Consider the following 21,105-nt stretch of genomic DNA (forward strand, 5'->3'; position numbering starts at 1 on the left):
GTGGTTCGGTCATGCAGCAGTGCTTCAACTGGCAAACCAATGGTCCAGGAGTTGCAGCAGCCGTCCTCTTCAAGCTCTTCTTCGGTTCCTTCGTTCCAGTGGTCGAATGCCTTCCAAGCCAATAGACTTGCCTTTTATTCAGTTCTCTCCAATTCCTTCCAGCCTAGTTGTCAATAACCACAGAGTGCATTTGGGTCTCCTAGGAGACTAAGCACAGGGAGTTTGGGCACCTCCCTCACTTCCTGCCTGCCCCAGACACTCTGGAGCCAGAGGCGGTCTTCAATCCTGAAGCCCGCCAAAGCAGAATGAACAAAGACCAAACCTGGTTTGGCGCGCAGAGACAAACTCGAGAAGGACCTTTCCAAAATGAAATGGCGAAAAAAGAAGACCAGGACCGGTTTAAACAAAGCTCCTGCGATTTAACGTTACTGGAGCTACGAATAGTTGACGTTTGGGAAAAATCATGGTAGTTCGTTGTAAAAACCCTGCTGCCAGCCATTCTGAGAGGAAAGGTTAGCATTTGACTGCTGCATGAATATCTAGACACAGGGGATACTAAGTAACCCCTCCAGCACTCTATGGGAAGATAGGTTGTGCTGGGTCTAGGAATTTAAAAGACTAGTATAGTCAATTGCACTTTACTTACTCTGGGAAACAGTAGTTTATCCCGCAGAAGGTATTTAAACCTCGGGAAACCTAAGAGAATTCCCCATGCCACTGCACTGAAGGTGCAGTGTGGCACCATATAAAACATGATGCCAATCAAGTTTGTCAGACTTCAAAGTCAGAAAGAACACATAAAATCACACTAAAATTACGAGAGATAAAAAGTCCAAAAGTCCAGCAAAAGAGCTGGGGGGTCTCTAAGGTAGAAGGAAATTAGCACATTTCTAAGAATTGTCCCCAACAGGTCGGAGACCTATGGCTTCCCCTCTTCGCCTTCTTAAATGAAGACGAAGATTGTCTCGATTGACTCCTCAACTGAGACTTTTTGCACCGGGACTAGTCTCTAGACTGGCCGGACTTTTTATCCCTCTTCGAAGATGTTTTGGAAGTTGTCCTTCCCACCGCCAGTTTACCTCGGCGCTCCCTGAGAGCTTTTCCTGTCATGGCCTGACAGGACCCGCAGTCATCCGTTCTGTGTTCGGAACCCAGGCAAACCAGGTGGTGATCGGTAATTGACATTTTCGCCCTGCAGTCACTTTTTTCTCCACTTTGTGTTAATTGAGCATTTCAAATTCCAACACTCAGCAACAGTACAAACAAATAATGCAATGCCTTTCCAACTCCCCAGCCCCCTAAATCCCTCCCCCCCAAACCAAGAGCTACATAAGGGTCCATGAGCAATACACAAAACTTGCTTAGTGTAGAGCAAAGGAATTGAACAAAGTGATACTTTTCCACCACCTATCCCCATCTGTAGTGACCCTAGCATACAATCATCCGGTCCAAGCATATTGGAGCACAGACCACCCCCTCTTGCCTACAAACCCAAGTCACAGCTCAAATAGATTAGAGCCTTAGGGCTTCACATTCCACACTTAACAGCGCAGCCATCCATTCCTGTAGAAAAGAAGGCATATCATCATTGGCTATCGCCGCGAGTTTCTCATATGTAAAAATTGCCAAAAGTTTATTTAGCCACTCTGATTTCGTTGGAGCATGGGGACTTTTCCATTTCTGTGCTACGGCCATTCTACCCACCCTCAACATAGCACACGTCACTGTAGAGAAGGGCACCTCCTCGCTCTCAGGTCTGGGGACACCTAGAAGCATCTCCATGGGGTGTATAGGGGGACACTATCCCAGAATGCTCTTAATCCAACTGAGTAGCTCCGCCCAAAATGTCTGAATAATTGGACATTCCCACCACATGTGGAACCACGTACCTCGGCCAGAGCAAGCCCTGGGACACAGGAGAAACATTAGGGAACATCTTGGACAAGATGGCAGGGGGTCGATGCCAGGAATGGAGAATCTTAAAATTATGCTCCATGGCTGCAGTATATAGCCACCCCTTGTATATAGCCCGAAAAACCAACTCCCAAGAATGATCTTCAAGGGCCCCCCCCCCAACCTCTCTTCCCTTACATGTTTAAAAACTTGTCTACCCTCTAAATCTGCAGTAATTAAGACATTATACATTTTGGAGAGCGAACCCTTCCTGGATCTAGCCTCCACAAAAGATCTTCTAAAAGGGAGTTAGAGGACGGGAAAGGAGGACCACCCATTCCTTCTGGCTAAGAATGCCCTTAATTCGCATATAATCGAAAATAGAGATTGCCTTCTCTGGGAGAGCTTCCGACACCTGGGCGAAGCCTACAAAACACCCCTTAAACAATTGAGCAGCCCTCTCCAGTCCCTGATCTGACCACGCTCGTGTCCCACGAAATCCTCTAGTCCCTAAATTTAGCGGGGGGCCCCACAAAGAACATCGGGGAAGGCCACGAAGAGAGGTACCTGTTGACTCTCTTCGGCTTCCACAGTGACCAAAGTACCGAAAGAACAGGATGGGATTTGGCCACTCTTGTTAAAGCACCTGGGGGGCCCAAAGCAAGTCCCTGACCTTATAAGGATGAACCTGCACATCCTCTACATATGTCCAATACGTTCTAAGGTCATCCCTGAGGTGTTCCAACATCACCCGCAGCTGAGCAGCTTTGTAATATTGGTCACGGTCCAGAAGGCCAAAACCCCCGTACGCCTTAGGAAGAGTCAAGGTATCGTATCTCACCCTAGCTCTCTTGCCTACCCAGACAAAACAGAGAAGGCGTAAACGGAGAGAATCGAAGAAACAATTCGGGATGATACAGGGGAGAGCCGAAAAAAGATAGAGAAGCCGGGGGAGGATATTCATTTTCATCGAGATCATACGTCCAAACCAGGAAAGGGTGAGTGGAGCCCATCTATCCAAATCCCTGAAGATCTGGGCCTGCAAAGGGGGGAAAATTCAGTTCATAGATCTTTCCCAGATCCCTAGGTATGTTGGTTCCCAGATATCTAGTACTAATTCTCTCAACCCTCATCCCAAGAACGCTTGTCATTCCGAAATCTCCCCTTCCACCCTACCCATTGGCATAATGCAGGATTTAGACACATTGATATTTAGCCCAGAGAACGCCCCGAAACACCGAATCAAATCTAGCAACCGCGGGAGAGAGTCGTTAATCCCCGTCAGATACACCAAGATACCATCCGCAAAGAGACAACTTGAATTCACAATCACCACACCGTACCCCCGAGATACCCAAATCGCCTCTAATCGCAGTAGCAAAAGGTTCCATTGCCAGAGCATACAAAAGGGGGGGGGGGAGAAGAGGGCAACTCTGGCGAGTTCCTCTGGATAGCGAAAAACTCTGGGAAGTGCTACCTTGGGACCATTATACAGGGCCGACACCCACCCACAAAAACGGTCACCAAACCCCATTCTACGGAGCACTTTTCCCATGTATGGCCACTCCACGCGGTCAAAGGCCTTTTCGGAGTCCAGCGATAGGAGATAAGCCTCAGACTTCCGTAGGGACACTTCATGCATAAGACCCAATGTTTTCCGAATATTATCGGTGCCCTGCCGCCCGGGTATAAACCCGACTTGATCCCCATGGACCAGTGAGGGAAGGAATCTGGAAAGCCTGGTCGCCAGAAGTTTGGCTAATATTTTTACATCAATATTAAGGAGGGAAATGGGCCTGTATGACTGGCAAAGAGATGGGTTCTTCCCTTCCTTCGAAATGACCACAATTAAAGCAGACATCATGGAAGGGGTGAGGCAACCCGTGTCCAGGGCGTCATTAAAGACCTTCGCTAGAAAGGGAGCCAACGTAGATCGAAATACCTTGAAGAACCGAACAATAAACCCATCATCTTCCGGAGCAGTACCATTCCTCAAGGAGGAGATGGCGTCGCTCATCTCATGAGAAGAGATAGGGAGCTCCAGGGAGGCAGAGTTCTCTTGTGCAAGGGGCGGTATTGGGAGAGAGTCAAAGAACCTGTCCACCTTGGCTCCATCTCCGGTGTATTCCGAGGTATAGAGTGACTCGTAGTACTGCCTGAACTGGTCCGCTATTTGCTCATCACCCAGAAACTTCTCGCCCTCTGGATTGGCGATAAGGTTGACTCACCTACTTTTACGAAGCTCCCTCAGCCTCCAAGCCAGGATCTTGTCTGCCTTTTCTCCCTTTTCCATGTAGCGCTGCTTCAGGAACGCAAGCTTCCTCTCAGTCTGGCCTACAAGGAGGTCGGACAACCTCACCCTAAGATTCTGAAGTTTCTCCCACTTGCCTGGACCCATTTGCGACTTCAACTTCCCTCCTGGCTGGATGGCCGCTATCCGCTCCCTCAACTTAAGCTCCTCTCTAGTCCCCTCTCTCTTCCTCCTAGCTCCCATTTCTATCAGAACACCTCAGCGTGACCTTGAACGCATCCCACACAGTTTTACTTTCCACTTCCCCAGTGTCGTTGAACAAGAGAAAATCAGTGATTGAGGTTAAGAGGGACTCCCTCATTTCCCTATCCCTAAACAAGGAATCATTACAGACCCATATCGACTTACCCCGGGTCCACAGAGGAACACTCAACGAAACTCGAACAAGATCGTGGTCGGACCAGGGGACAGTCTCCACATTAAATTCAGAAATGCAATCATAGATGGATGAGTCTACAAGCACAATCAATCCGGGAGGATTGGTGCACCGCGGAGAAGTAAGTGTAGAGGGGATCTCGGTTGTTCCCGACAGGGTGAGCATCGACCAAACCCAGTTCATTGACCCGGTGGAATAACTCTGCACACTTAGCCTGTGACCTAAGATCAGGGCAGGACTTTGAGGATTTCCTGTCTGTATTCGGGTCCAAAACCATGTTGAAATCTCCAACTATCAGGATTCCCTCTGCAAATTCTCTAATTTCCCCCCCACCCTCTGCCAGAAAATGTCTTGCCCTTCGTTCAGGGCGTACACCCCCACAAAAGTGAAGTCACAACCTTTCAAATCTCCTTTAACCATAATGTAGCGCCCTTCTGGATCAGCCATATGGGCCCTCGGAGAGACGTGCGCATTTGGCGAAACCAAGAGAATAACCCCTCGTTTTTTGACCCATATGAGGATCGAAACACCTGCTGGACAGCTTTAGACTTTAGGGTAGGCTCCTTCCCCCTTACCCAATGGGACTCCTGCACAAAGAGAAAGAAGTTTAAGTCTTACAATTTCCCTCAACACCAACGACCTCTTGGAGGCAGAATTTAAGCCCTGACTATTCAGGGATCCCACCGACAGGGGTTGAACCGAGTCAACTCGTCCACCCCCCACGAGGGGGATCTTCGCGCAAACCCAGCTCCATACCCTCTGTGCACACAAGGCAGTCAAACCCTACAAAACATAGCTCTGAACTCCCTCTCCCTCTCCCCCTCCCACTCCCACAAACCCAACCCCCCCTCCCTCCCTCCTCCCTCCTCCCCAACAAACCCAACTCCCCCCCCCCCACCCTTACCCCAACTTGTGAGCATCTGAAAGGACTTCGACATCCAATCGCCAAGTCCCCAGACCACCATGGATCGCCCTTTACCTGGGCGAGAACTCCCTCAAAACAGCACAGTGATCCGACCCCCTCCGTTATACAGGAACCAGTAGTCGAGTGTGCCATCTAAAAGGTCAAACAAAAGTACAATTCAACACCAAGATGACTCACCCCCTTTAACCAAGTTCCAAGGACATGCCACCAAGACCCTCAACCAGATTCTTGTTTCCACCTCAAGAAGTTGTGTCCCAGAGAGGGCGGATTCATCCTTCTATACTTCCTGTGTCCTCGGACTCGCCGTCATCCTGAGGCCTCCGAGGAACTTTTCCGACTGCTCTCATCAGGGCCGTCGCTCGGATGAACCTGTCCTACGGGAGGGTCTCCAAGCAGCTCCCCCATCGCCCTTTGTATATCGGTTTCAGAGGAGAGGGAGTACTTGTCGCCGTTGAGCTCAAAAGAGCAAGAATGGGTGACCCCACCTGTAGCGCACCCCCCTGGCCTGCAACCAAGCCGTCAGCGGCCTACAAAGCCTCCGGCGGGCAATCGTAAGGGCCGAGAGGTCCTGATATTTAGAAGTCTTAGCTCCGTTCCAGTCAATTGGACCCTTGCAGCGAGCCAACTCTAGGATCTTGGTTTTCTCCACAAAGTAATGAAACTTCACCAGGACCGATCGGGGACCACCCGCGCTACCTCCTGCTCTGTGAGCCCTATCGATGGTGGGGACGCTGGTGTTTTCACCAGCGAACAAGATATTCACAATTTCCTTAATCTTTCTCTCGATGTCCACTTGCGTCTCCCCCTCCTGTTCTGGAATACCAAGAAATCTCAGATTGGAGCTTCGCTCCCGATTTTCCTAATCATCCAGCTTGAGCATGAGCTTCTCCTCCCACCTCTCCAAGTCCGCCAGCCGCATATCAAACTGGGTTTCAAAAAGATCAGCCGAAGATTGGTTAGCTTCAAGGGCCTGGACGCAGTCCTCTAGGTCTACCACCTTTTTGTCTAGGGAGTCCAGCCTCTTCCTAATGTCTGCTCTAAAACCTCGAATCTCCTCCAGTAGTGCCGCCATGTTCCGACTCATAGCTAGAGTGTCCGGCGCCTCGGGCTGGATGGCAGCCTGCATGGTGGAACTTCCCTCCAGTTACTGAGGTGACCGCCTAAACCTTTGCAGAGCCTGCACTCCACACATCGACAACTGCACTCAGCGCCCACATGTACGGCACGACACCCCGGGGCGGGGGAAGGGTCATACAACCCCCCCCTCTTCACCAGCTCCGAGACCACACAGCACAGCTTCTGCACACCCCCAGGCAAGGCACGCTGTGGATTCCTGGTGGAGGAGCAGGGGTCCACCCCCCCGCCCACATGTCCAGCAGAACCCCAATGCAGATAGGACACACAAAGGGGGGTAGTTCAGGATCAGATCAGGTTCCTCCTACTCTCAGTGCTGGCCAGGGGTCAGCTCCAGGGAAGCGCGGGTGACACAGGGCTCTTAAGATGATGTCCAGGTTGAATGTATGCGTGAGGGCATACACACAATGTCACTTCATGTACCCTCAGGGCAGAGGCAGTCCAACCATGGGGTGAGTACAGACACAAGGGCGCCCGGGCCTCAAAACTTCCAAAAGATTGCAGCAACCACATACCCTACCATGAACAGGCTGCAGATATCTGATCAAAGTCACCTTACCGGAACAGACGACCAGTATATTTTTTTTATTTAAAAAAAAAAGGGGCTGGCTGCCCAACCCGCCGCACACAAAGATGGTCACCCTGTCACCCTTCTCAACAGGGACGTTCAGCTCAACAGTCCCGCTGAACTTATCTTGGGGCCCTCCGCGTCACAGCCGAGTGCTGGCCTCCCATGCCAGCAGGGAGACGGTAGACACAACCAGTCCCCCAGCGTCCGCTCTCCACACGGGCTCCCTGCTCTCCACACTGGCTCCGATCTCCTCGCGTTCTGACAGCAGGCGCCGAGCCGAGGGCAGGGCAGGGCAGGCACGCACCCGCTCTCCACCTCTTCCCACGGGCAGGCGCTCCTACGCCGGCACACCAGGACACTCTGCCCCCGCACCGGAGCAGCAGCAGGCCACACACGATCCTCCACTCCGGAGCATCCACGTCTCGCACAGGGCCCGCAAATACGTCCATACACCCCCGGACCGGGGGCCAACAGCACGGGGGCCTGCAGGACAGTCGCCTCCCTTTACGCGTTAGTAGCCATGCATGTCCCATGTTCCCCATCCTCCCTCATTTTATTTATTCCTGCAAACTATGGTCTTAATACCCCTAGCAAGGTCACAGCGCACCACCCCACGGACAAGGCCAAGTGCTCTAATACAACAATGGTAGTGATTTGGTGCACATTAACATGACAGGCTACCAAATGCAAATACATTTTAATAAAGATGAGAATAGATCTTAAGTAAAACTGACAGTTATCAGGTTATGGGAGCCTCTGGGTAAAGAAGATGCAAAGTTGAAATTCTTTGAAGTTCTAGTTGAACTAGTACTGAAAAGTCAAACTTACAGGCGTTTCATAGATGCTGAGTGTGTCAGGGGTCATCCGAGCAAAGAATTTTCCATCATGGCTCCATCTGAAAAAAGAAACCCCCAAGAACATCAGTTTTTCTGCATTTCTACACATTTACAGTTATGAAGAAAATCTGTGAAAAAGTAAATCCAACATACTTAAAAATAGGCCAGTGTGCAGAACTTTCACAGTGAAATCCTCTCTTCTTTTGTCCTGTAAGAGTGTCCCAGATAATTATGGCTTGAGGGTCATCCTTTGTGTCCATCAGAGGGCTGAAGGTCACCATGTACCTACAAGGAAGAAGCACCACAATATTTAGGACTCTACCAGCAGAAAATATACACTCTTAAAGGAGAACTGCAAAATACCTCAAATCAATTGTGTCGCATAAGGAGAATTCCACCCTGCCGTGTTCAATGTGTGAGGAATCAACCCGCACACTAGACAGCAGCGGTCCCATCAAGTAACGAGACTATGAAGGTAAACATTGCACAGAAGCCAGGGCAGGGCAGGGCTCTGCGGAAGGGATCAGTGGTTCTCCAAAATCAACCCCGGTGTGTACATTTTGAGAAGCCACCTTAGTTATGAACAGGGAGACACACTTTAGCCAATAACCAATTAAGGGAGGATAGGATAGCTCAGGGGCAACATGCCTACCTTGGAAGCAAGATGACACGGAGCACCACAGGTTCGATCCCCGGGTCCGCACTTGGAAACCTCCGGTTATTAAGCACATTATAAATAACCTATCATATGAAAACTGAAGGCTTCTTTTGGTTTTTATCTACATGGCTGTAATTGCAAGAAACCGCAAGAAAGAAACTGCAAAGTATGATAAAATGAATGGTTTCTTTGCATTCAGCTTCTGTTGTGTTGATGCTCATGGAGCAAAAAGAAACACTGCATATTTTCCTAAAATGTTAGAATTGTATAATGAGGAACATGTTACTTACCTGTCACTGTTCTCCAGCATGGGTCATGGATTCACATGCTTATGAATATTCCCGTCGTCGGGCTGGTAATACCCGGTAAAGAAGAAGAAAAAAAAAATTCACTTTCGCTTCTGAACTGTCTTTCTCCTAATAACCGTTCAATGGTCTCTGGGTCATACTGCCCCCAGCCAATGATTGCCCTCTACCTAAGCCCCTCTGGCAGCCATCTTCAGATTTGGTAGCATGTAAAGTGGCAGTAGGACCAAGAGAAGAACCGCAGAGAGGGTTTGCATGTGAATCCATGCCAGACCCATGCTGAGAACAACAGTTACAGGTAAGTAACTTATTCCTTCTCCAGCATATGGTCTGGCATGTATTCACATGCGCAGGAACACAAGAATACAAAGCAGTACACACATGCACAACTACAGGAGGTGGCAAGGCTCAACATTAAGCATCTCATACCTCCTCACCAGGCCCACCTTCAGGCGAACAGGTTACGCAGCACTGCCTGGCAGACTCTGGACTCTTCCCTGGAATCCCGGTCGACGCAGTAGAATCTCGTGAAGGTGTGTGTCAACCTCCACGTAGCAGCCCTGCAGATGTCCAGCAGGGGCAGACAAGAACGCCGTGGTAGCAGCGATCACTCTGGTTGAACAGGCTTGGACGGCGGGGCAACCGGTGACAGTGCATGATGTAGCTGGAAAGCCATCTGGAAATGTCAGCCTTCGAGAGGGCCTTCCCTTGGTTCACAGGTCCAAAGTTCACAAATGCTGCGATGTCTTCCCCAAGGGTCTTCGTGGTGTCCACGTAGAACTTCAGCACTCTAGCCACATCCAGCGAGTGCAAAGTCCTCTCGGACGGCTACCAAGGCGACGGGAAGAAAACAGGAAACACCAAGGGCTCGTTGAGATGGAAGTCCGACGGCACCTTGCGCCTGGAGGGGTACGTCCTCAGCACTACCCTTGTCTCGTGGAATGTCAGGTATGGAGGTTTACAGGAAAGGGCCTGGATCTCTCCCACTTGTCGTGCAGAGGTGATGGCCACAAGAAACACCGTATTCCACGACAGGAACTTAAATTGTGCCGAATGCAGAGGCTCGAATGGCGGTCCCATGAGCCTGCTCAGCACCACGTTGAGCTCCCACGCCAGAGCTTCACCAGCGGGAATGACCGGAACAGTCCTTTCATGAGCTCCTTCACCAGGCGATGGAATCAGAGATGATCGCCCCGGAGTTCTGGTGTAGCGGGAAATCACTGCTAGGTGGATCTTGATGAGGCATGAGCTAGCCCCGCCTTGGCCAGCGACAGTAGGTACGGCAGCACTTGAGGGGCCGTAATCCGCAGAGGGTAACTGTAGGAACGCATACAGGAACAGGCCGTCCCAGGAGAATGAGAAGGCACCACCCATGCTGCCTGGCTGGAGAAACCTGCTGGCGAACCTCCGGCACTTGGCGTTCGTCGCCATCGCGAATGGATTGCCCAATCGTTGGAATAGGAGATCCACTTGATCCTGCCGCAGTTCCAACTCATGGCACGAACGCAGCTCCCTGCTGAGTGAGTCGGCGATGGTGTTCTTTATTCCTGCCAGATGGAAGGGTATCAGAAACATTCCTTTGGGTGAAGGCCCAGTGCCACAGATCCTGGGCTTCCTTGGATAGGGCTGGGGATCTGGTGCCTCCCGGCTTCCGGATGTAGAACATTGTGGTGGTGTTGTCGGTGAAGATCATTACCACCTTGACATTAAGGGACAGAAGGAACGACCCGAGGGTTCAGAACACGGCTCGGAGCTCCAGGACATTGATGTGAAGTGACCTCTCCTCCGGGAGCCAAAGGCCTCTTTCGTGGAGATCTCCGGTGTGCGCTCCACATCCCTCCAGGGAGGAGTCCGCGTCACCGTCTGCTGGTGTGCCGGGGTCTGGAAGTCCATGCTCGCCGCCAGATCCAGTGGTGCTCCCACGCGCATCGCTTGCCGGAAGGTCGTTGAGCGATATCCTGTCTTCGAAGCTGCCCGCCACTTGCATCCAACGGGCGTCGAGGAACTCTTGCAGTGGACGCATCCGCATCCTGCACAGGCGCACGAGGTAGATGCACAAGGACATAATGGCGAGCAGGGACTTGATGAACCTCACCCTGGCCGCGTCCATGGTCGAAAGCCATTGAACCTTGTCCAGGATGGCCTTCGTCCTTTCCTCCGACGGAGAAGCCAATCGCGCCACTGTGTCGAGTCTAGCTCCCAGGAACAGAGCGACGCTACCAAGTGAGATTTCACGAAATTGAATGAGAATTCCAGATCCGTGAGCTGTTGGACGGTCTTCGCTGTGTGCACGACGGCGAGTTCTCTTGTCTTTGCTCGGATGAGCCAATCGTCCAGGTAGGGGTAGACGTGGATCCCCTGCAGGCGCAGCTGCGCCGTCACTGGTGCTAGGCACTGGGTGAACACCCTGGGCACCGACTTCAATCTGAAGGGAAGGGCCTTGAACTGATCGCATCGCCCTTGGACCACGAATCCCATGAATTTTCGATGTCCTTTTAGAATGGGGATGTGAAAGTAGGCATCCTCCAAGTTCAGCGACGATGGGACGTCGCCTTCCTCCAGCTGTCCCAGGACGTGCTGAAGGGTGACCATCCGGAACTTGATGTACTTGTTTAGACGACGAAGGTCCAGGATGGGCCGCCATCCGCTGCTCTTTTTCCTTACGAGGAAGTATCACGAGTACACTCGAGCCCCGGGAGCCTCTTTGGGACGATTTCGATGGCTCCCTTTTTTAAGCATTGCTCGTACCTCTAATAGAAGTTCAGTGACGTGGTTTGCTTCCTGGCCACAGGTGGAATACGGGGACACTTCCTTAGAAATTCCAGAGTGTGCCCATCCAGCACACAACTGTCGGTGGAGATGGACTCCCACACGCTGATGAACTTTGCCAGCCGGCCTCCCACCGGGGTGCTCAGGTGGGAGGCCAACACTACAGCCGGTTCAGTCCTGCTTGGCCGCGGCCTTCATCCTCCTGTCTTGCCGTGTCCTGTGTAGGCCTCATGCGATGAGGAGCGGGACGCCTGGCGGTACGACAAGGCGCAGCCGACGAATCCTTTGGAGGCAGCTTTCTTGCCTCCGGTGTTCCGAAAGGACAGCCATCGCTGTTTAAGAACGCCCAAGGTCCGAGCAGTCTCCGTGTCTGCCTTGATGGACTGCAGTGACTCGTCCACTGTCTTGCCGAACAGGTTGTTCCCGTCGAAGGGCATGTCCAGAACCCTTGTCTGGACGTCCTGGCAGAAAACGGTCGCCTTGAACCAGCCGCGTCGACGATGGCAAACGCTGTTGCCCATCTGGCAAAAACCGGTGTCAGCAATGTCCATGGCCACCTTGATGGCATGGTCCTAGCCACCTCGCCTGCCTGTAGGATCTCCAGGGCCTCAGCCCTCTCGTCATCCAGGAGGAAGTCCAGCAGGGGAGCGATCTTAAACCACAGCTCCCTGTCGTAGCGTGCCACAATCGCAAGAGCAATGGCCAGTTTAATCATAGTCGCCGACGAGATGACCCAGCGTCCGGTTTCTTTCCCTCGCCGTCCGGCAGGGACGTCGAAGCAGTCACCCCCGCCATTTTCTTCTTGGCCGCCGTGGAGACAACCGAATCCGGGGATGGCTGAGCCCTAAGGCACATGGGGGCGGAGTCCGGGACCCGGTACTACTTCTCGTACTGGTCTCTTAGCAGGAGCCGTGGATGGGTTCTTCAGGAGCATCAGCCCCTCATCTCATCCCAGATGTCATCCAGTAATGGAACTGAGAGGACCGTCTTCCTCTTGGCCTCACGCCATTGGTAGAGTAACCCTTCTGCTCTTCGGGGTACAGCTGGAAAAGCTCAGATGGCCTGGCGATCATGGCGTGGAAAGGGCCAATTTCGCCGGGCGGGGAGGCCCAAGGGGGTGGTGCAGGAAGGTCCATTCCGTCGTCACCAGTCATCATCCATCCCCGTTGTCGCCGTCTCTGTTCCAGTCTCAACCCTCGGACCAGGGGAAGGAGATGAAGGCTGAGAAGGCCTTGAGGGCTGGATGGGGGTGGATGGGGGTGGGGCGGGGAAGAGTTCTCCTCCGCTTGCTTGGTGGGCTTCCCGACGGTCGAGGCTACGCTGGATCTTCCGCTGGGAGTAAGGGCAACCTTGTCCTCATCTCTGTACATAAGGCCTGAATCGCCATCAAGATTGCTCCTGTGTGGTCTTGTGGCACAGGCACCGGCTGCAACAGGAGCGACGGTAGGGGAGTAGGCTCCGTCCCCTCCATGGCTCCCGGTTCCTTCGTCCAGACCTCCTCGAACTTCTTGTTCAGGATCTTTGCGACGCCAGCCAGCTCCTCTTCAGAGGTGGTATCCGTGTCCGTAATGGCCACCGGGACCTCCCCCTCCTTTTTCCACGGGATCTTATCGATGGGCTGAAAAGATGATTCCCTCCATGGTGGCAGGGAAACTCTAGGCCCCGAGATCGCCTCCACTGCTGTAGCCTCCGCAGGCTTCGCCAGGGCCACGACTCCCCCCTCGATCGAGGCCTTAGCTGGTTGAATCTGGGCCTTCGCCACTTTGGGCGCGCCTGAGGCCTTCACCTAGGAGGGGTGGGGGTCACCGCCCCACTCCCCCTAGGCTGTCTCCGTCGGGATCAACCAAGGCTTCTCTAGAAGCTTACCTGGGTTCTCAGATTTCCTCTTCCTCGAGCCAGAGTGTTGGCTCATGGTTTATGGCATCAGTGATAGTGCGCCCTGCCTGGCAGCCGAGGAGCCCGACCGATCGGCGCTCCCGGCGCCTGCAGACTCGCGGTGCTAAGCCTTTTGTTGGGCCCCCGTCGCCAGAGCACCCTCAAAGGTCTTAAAAGACCACTCTGACTTCTCACCTGCTGCTGGGCTCTTCCCTCCAGCCAGTTGGTGAGTTGGATACGACGATCCTTCATAGTCCGTTCGGACATGGTCTTGCAAAACGCACAGTCCTTCTCCACGTGCTGTCTTCGTGAAGGCAGTAGAGGCATCAAGACTGCTCATCCTCCTTGGGGACATTCTGTAATCCGCATCCAGGGCAGCTACTAAACATCTTGGATTCAAGCGTCGCGTTTCCTTTGTCCTGGGCCATGTCCACGCGGGGTAGGCCTCCTAAGATCTTCCGGAATCCTCCAAGAAGTGAAACTCGATGAAAACTTCACCCTTGAGGGCTGTAGGAAATTCCGAAACGGGTCCCCGTTGATCGGAAGTAGAAACAGTGGAGTTTGAGGCTCGATAGACTGAAAAAATGAGGTTACTCACGCAAAACACAGTAAAAGCTCGAGAGCTGTAGCACGAGGACTCCCAACACTTGAACGTGTGGTAAAAATCTGAAGAAGGCTGCCAGAGGAAGGGCTTAGATAGAGGGCAGTCATTGGCTGGGGGCAGTATGACCCAGAGACCAGTGATTGGTTATTAGGAGAAAGACAGTTCAGAAACAAAACTGAAACTGATTTTTTCATTACTGAGGATAACCAGCCTGATGACGGGGAATATTCATGAGCATGTAAATCCATGCCAGACCCCATGCTGGAGAAAATGGAAAACTAATAGCATAATTAGTTACGAAATATTAATTTTCAATTGCAATTTTTCCAGTGAAAGCAAACCAGTATTGCACGATTGTAGTTTTGAGTTCCGGTGCTGTGTGCATAATCATGCAGAGGCACATCATTTGTGCACGTATAATTGAAGTTACACTCCAATTATAAAAACAGTGTGTAAAATGATGACTCTGCACAGTCTAATTTACATTCATTTAACCTTGCAGTCAATGGGGTACATTACTATAAATGGCCAGCGGCACAAATTCTTTGCTCGAGGGTGAGGGATTGTCATTACACTAATCAAAGGTGTTCTAGCCTCCCAAATGTTCAAGACTACAACGAAGACACCCAAAACCTGAGTCTCCAGGAAACGCAAGAGCTGTTAAAAAAAAAAATAAATAAATAAAAAAAAATAAACATGAAGGTTACATTGGTAATTGAAAAACTCAGCAAAACCTGTCCCTGTGATAATCCAGATAGGTATTTAACTTTATGTAGCGCTTCATGAATGGTCCGTCCAACATCTAGGTACTGTGATTATTATACCTCAGTCGATAGTTCGTTAACCGACCTCTGAAGGATGTTAGCCAATTGTTACCTCTGGGACCACTACACACAACTATGACTACAGATGTAAGCAAAACGAACCTTTGGTTTAAGTCTGTACCGCACAGTTTTTGGTAGCAAGCTGAGCAGCCAGGCTTATCTCAAGAGGGACTGTGAGCTTGTAAGGGTGTTACATGAAGGTCTACAATGACAAGAATTCAGATAGACACAAGGTTTCTTGGTAAAAACACCTCTTAATTTATTACACAATCATTTATAAAAGCATTCACTAAATGAGGCAACCAATATCACACAAATGTTGTACTACAATACTGAATACTAAGCAGTAGAGCACCCCTGAAGTAGGAACAAAAAGGCATAAGTTAATAAAAACGAATATTATAGTTAATCTAAAACAGTGCAAATAGTTTAGGTTCACCAGAGGAGATGATTCAATGCAGTAGGTAGGCCAAAGTCAATGGACTATTGTCTTGTATAGGTAAAAACGGTTCAGGTATTTAAAACGGAAACGTTTTCCACGGTTCTTAGAAGTAGTTCACAGAAGAAAGGTTTGTATTTGGGTCACAAGCTGACTAGGCCTGCAAGTTGCCAAAGTTGTACACACTGTCGCTTTGAGAGGTTAAGTTCTCTCGGTCGGGTTTTCACAGTACCTTATATTGAAGAAAAAGATGCAGCTGAATTCGGTTTGTGGCAGTTCCTGCAGATCTTGCAGTTTGTGAGACTCAGTTGTGGGGACAAGAATGAGGACTTCGGGGGACTCCTGCACTGCACGGGGACTGGTCACAAAGCTGGCAAATTGGCAATTCTTCGTTTCCGGTTGCCGTTTCTTCAAGCACACAAGCTGGTGTCCTTACCCCCTGGCTAATCCTAACTAGCTTCAAGATGGTATCCAGGTGGCTTCAGAGTTGAAATGAAGTCGTCCTTGAAAGGGGTCCTCTGTCGAGATGAACTTGCCAATTCGGACCTGCAGCAGGGCGCCACTGGGCAAACCAAGGGTCCAGTAGTTGCAGCAGCCTTCCTCTTCCAGCTCGTCTTCTGTTCTTTCGTTCCAGCGGTCGACTCTGCCTTCCAAGCCACGATACTCGCCTTTTAAACAGTTTTCTCCCATTCATTCCAGCGTACCTGCCAATCACCCAGCAGGGTGGCTGTCCTTGCCGGACAGTCAGCCGGACAGTCAGCCAGCCAATCACGCCAGAGTGCATTTGGGTCTCCTACGAGACCAAGCACAGTGAGTTTCGGACACCTCCCTCACTTCATGCCCACCCCAGACACGCAGGCGCCAGAGGCGCTCTACAGTCCTGAAGTCTGCCAAAGGCGTAGGAACAAAGGGACCAAACATGGTTTGAAGGACCTTTCCAAAAAGAAACAGCAAAAAAAAAAAGACGACCAGGACCTGTTTAAACAAAGGGGCTTTAGGCGCCATCTTGAAAAACATGGTTCCCGCAATTTTTTTGCTACCGGTGTTTGCAGTCGTTAATAATCATGGTAGTTCATTGTAAAACCACTGCCACCAGCCATTTTGATAGGATAGGGAAGCATCTGGCTGCTACATGAGTTTTTAGACAAAGGATACTAGGTAACCCCTCCAGCACTCTATAGGAAGATAGTGTGCGCTGGGTCTAGAAATAAAAAAAAAAACTGGTAAAGTCAATTTAACCTTACATTCTCTGGTAAACAGTAGTTTACCCCAGAGAAGGTATTTAAACCTTGGGGTAGCCTAAAAGGCTTCCCTGTGTCACTGCACGGAGGGTATGTGACAAATAAAAAGGTGATGCCTATGAGTCATCTAAAACTCCATAACCAAAGAAAACACAAGAGTGTAAAACATTCAAAATACATGAGTGGGAAAAAAAGGCTCACACTCCTTAGGTAAAAAAAAGTCCTCAAAATTCAGCAAAGTTGCTATGGGTCTCTAAGGTGAAGGGAATTAGCAAATTTATGAGCATTCTCCCGTCCACATAGAACTTCAGCGCTCTAGCTACATCCAGAGTGTGTAAAGTCCTTTCACCCGGCGACAAAGGCGCTGGAAAAAACACAGGTAACACCAAGGGCTCGTTTAAATGAAAAATCGACGGCACCTTGGGCTTGAAGGAGGGGTGCGTCCTCAGCACCACCCTTGTGTCATGAAAAGTCAAGTAAGGTGGCTTACAGGACAGGGCCTGACTCTCACCCACCCATCCTGCAGACTTGATGGCCCCGAGGAATGCTGTCTTAAATGGAAATGTCTGCATACGTTAGAATGGAGGGCCCATGAGCCATAGTCGGCACCACATCGAGTTCCCATGCCGGGGCTGGCGCCTTCACCGGCGGGAACAAACACAACAGTTCTTTGACAAACTCCTTAACCAGACTGTGTGACCATACCGACGACCGCCCCGGAGATCTGGTGTAGCAGGAGATAGCTGCCAGATGAACTTTGATGGAGGCATGGGCAAGTCCTGCTTTGGCCAATGACAGCAAATATGGTAGTACCTGCGGACCCATTACTCGAAGAGGGTCGATCTTCTGTGCACTGCACAAAACGGCGAACCTCTTCCCTTTATGTCTGTAGCATTTTAGAGTAGACAATGCTCTGGCCTTGGCAAGTACCTCCTTGCATTCCGCTGGGAGATCATAACCCACACATTCTAACACTGCAGGATCCAGGCCTTCAGGTTCAGCGATCCTGGGTCGTGGTGCAGAATGGCGCCTCCTTCCCTGGCGAGAATATCTGCGACCCAAGGCAGCTTGACTGGCGGGGACGCCGACATGCTGAGAAGGTCAGGGTACCAGATCTGCCTTGGCCACACTGGTGCAGCGAGGATCAGCCGGGTCCATCTGAGTTATTGATGAATGAATCGAAGCAGCAATGGAGGGAACACATACAGAAACAGGGCGTCCCAGGGGAATGAGAATGCATCCCCCACCCCCATGCTCCCCGGCTGAGGAAACCTGCTGGCAAACCTCTGGCACTTGGTGTTAGACGCTGTCGCAAATAGATTGATCTGGGGATTGCCCCATCTGCGGAACAGGTGATTCACTTGGTCCTGCCAAAATACCACTCGTGGCAAAAGCATAGTTCCCTGCCGAGAGAGTCGGCAACTGTGTTCTTTACTCCTGCCAGATGAAACAATGAGGAACATCCTGTGGGCGACTACCCAGTGCCATAGGTCCTGCTCTTCTTAGGAGGGTGCTGGGGATCTGGTGCTTCGTGATGTAAAACATTGTGGTAAAATTGTCTGTGAAGACCCGCAGCACCTTGCCCTTGAGGGACGGAAGGAAGGACTCTAGGTCCAAAACACTGCCCGCAGCTCCAGCACGTTGATGTGCAACATTTTCTCCTCCGGTATCCACATGCCCCTTGTGTGGAGACTCCCAGTGTGGGCACCCCATCCCTCCATGGAGGTGTCTGACGTGAGCGTCTCCTGGTGCGGTGCGATCTGGAAATCCACGCCTCCAGACAGATGAGCGCACACTTCCCACCACCTTATTGCTCGACGGAAGCGCTCATCCAGCATGATCCTGTCCTGGAAGCTTCCTGACACTTGTATCCAATGGTTTTCAAGCAACTCCTGCAACGGATGCATCCGTAGCATGCAAAATCAGATTAGATAGATGCAGCAGGACAACATGCCGAGTAGAGACTGGATGGTCCTCACCGTAGCAATCGTCGGTGCCAACAGCCGTTGCACCATGCCTAAGATGGCCGTTATCCTCTCTTCCAATGGTGACACCAGGCATGCTACCGTGTTGAGTCGGGAACCCAGAAACAGCACGCCCTGCGATTGAGTCAAGCAGGCCTTTGCATATTTCACCGAGAACAACAGCTCCGTCAGTAGCTAGATTATCCTCACCGTGGGGTCGACAGCGATGTCCTTCGAACTGGCCCCAATGAGCCAGAACAAATAAGGGTAGACATGAATCCCTTGTAGTCGCAGATGCACTGCCACCGGTGCCAGGCACTTGGTGAAGACCCTTGGCTCCGACTTCAGTCTGAAGGGAAGGGCCTTGAACTGGTAATGCTTCCCTTGAACGACAAAGCGCAGAAACTTGCGGTGTCCCTTGCGACGACAAAGTCTCCCTCTTCGAGCTGTCCATGCACGTGCTGAAGAGTGACCATGCAGAAAGAACTTTTGGGACTTGATGCATTTGTTTAGGCGTCGGAGGTCGAGGATCGGCCTCCAGCCTCTCGTCTTTTTTTCACGAGGCAGTACCTAGAGTACACCCCGGAGCCCTGGAACCTCTTTGGGACCAGCTCTATCGCACCTTTCTTGAGCATGGTCCGTACCTCCAGCAGAAGCTGAGGGACATGGTTTTCCTGCAGAACCACAGGTGGTATTTGTGGCCACTTTCGTTGAAATTCGAGGGTGTGTCTGTGGGCGAGAGAGTCCAGCACCCAACGGTCTGTGGAAATGGTCTTCCAAGCGCTGACTAAGTTCGCAAGCCGGCCTTCCACTGGGGTGCACGGGTGGAGGCCCAACGCTACGGCCGGTTCAATCCTGCCTGGCTATCGACAATGACCTCCTCCGGGAGCCGTTGGTCCCAACAATCTTCCAAAGGTTTCAGCGGGAGCTCTTTTTTTCCTACCGCAAGCCCTCCCGCTGAAACCTTTTGAAGATTATTGGGACTTGCCTCCTGAGGGCCTAAAGGACTGCAGCTGCTGTTGAGTGCCCAGGGCACGTGCCATCTCATGGCCTTGATGGCCTGTAGAGACTCATCTACAGCCTTCCCAAAGATGTTGTCTCCGTCAAAGGGCATGTCCAACACCCATGACTGAACGTCCCGATGAAAGTTGGTGGCCTTGAGCCAGCCACAACGAAGGCAAACGCAGTTAGCCATCTGGCAGAACCCTGCTTCTGCGAGGTCTGTGGCCACCGTGATGGCGTGGTCCAACGCCACTTTGCCTTCCTGCAGAGTCTCAAACGCTGTTAGGGAGAATTCTCAGAAATGTGCTAATTCCCTCCACCTTAGAGAGACCCCCAGCAACTCTGCTGGATTTTGAGGACTGGATTGTTTTTAAGCTGGAGAGAGCGAGACCCTTTTTTCCCCCACTCGTGTGTTTGTATGTGATTTTTTAACACTGTTTCTTCTGGTTGTTGAGTCTGACAAACTCCATAGGTATAATTTATTACATTGTGTCACACAGCACCTTCAATGCAGTGGCACAGGGAATTCTTGCAGATTTCCAAAAGGTTTAAATACCCTCTGTGGGACAAACTACTGTTTCCCAGAGTAGTAAAAAGAAATTGACTTTACTTACATTTGTAACTTTCTAGACCTAGAACACACTATCTTACAACAGGGTGCCGGAGGGGTTACCTAGTATCCCTTTTGTCTAACTTCTTATGTAACATTTTTTATGTTACCCTTTTCTTACTGAATGGCTGGTTGCAGTGGTTTTGTTTGTTTGAACTACCGTGGTGTGCATTCACCACAGGCTGCATTCGCAGCTGCAGTCAAGCACCCAAGGGTGCAATTTTTATCAAAATGGCCCAGTTCTTTTTTGCCATTTCTTTGTGGAAAGGTCCTTCTTGAGATTTACTCTGTGGGCCAAACCAGGTTTGGTCCCATTGTTCGCTTTGCCTTTGGAGGGATTCACAAGTGAAGCCCGCCTCTGACTCCAGGGAGTCTGGGGTATGCAGGAAGCGGGGCGGTGCCCGAAACTCCCTATGCTTAGTCTCCTAGGAGACCCAAATGCACTCTGTAGTGATTGGCCGGCTGACTGTCCGGCAAGGACAGTCACCCTGCTGGATGACCAACAGCTAGGCTGGAATGAATGGGAGAGAACTGAATAAAAGGCAAGGCTTTTGGCTTGGAAGGCAGAGTCGAGCACTGGACGAAGGAATCCAAAAAGAAAAGAACTTGAAGAAGATGCCTGCTGCAACTCCTGGACTGTTGGTTTGCCCGGTGAAGCCCTGCGGCTGTGCTGAAACTCCAAATTTATATCGACAGATAAGCCCCTGCAAGGACAACTTCCTTTGAGTTGGTGGTACCGATCAACTTCAAAGTAAACCACCTGGACAT

The 21,105-nt window shown here is 51.1% G+C and overlaps 1 protein-coding gene across 1 annotated transcript in view; it reads right to left on the bottom strand.

Moving 5' to 3' along the window:
• EIF3B (eukaryotic translation initiation factor 3 subunit B) overlaps positions 1–21,105 on the bottom strand; it is a 356,055-nt gene that overhangs the window by 201,235 nt on the left and 133,715 nt on the right. Inside the window, exons 7-8 of the mRNA XM_069647617.1 lie at positions 8,200–8,331; positions 8,039–8,105 (exon numbers count right to left, since the gene is read on the bottom strand). Coding sequence (XP_069503718.1) covers positions 8,039–8,105; positions 8,200–8,331 — 199 coding nt within the window. The remainder of the gene's footprint in view (positions 1–8,038; positions 8,106–8,199; positions 8,332–21,105) is intronic.

The sequence above is a fragment of the Ambystoma mexicanum genome, chromosome 2q (assembly GCF_040938575.1).
Source record: "Ambystoma mexicanum isolate Mex_15411 chromosome 2q, UKY_AmexF1_1, whole genome shotgun sequence".
In the NCBI taxonomy this organism is placed as follows: domain Eukaryota; kingdom Metazoa; phylum Chordata; class Amphibia; order Caudata; family Ambystomatidae; genus Ambystoma; species Ambystoma mexicanum.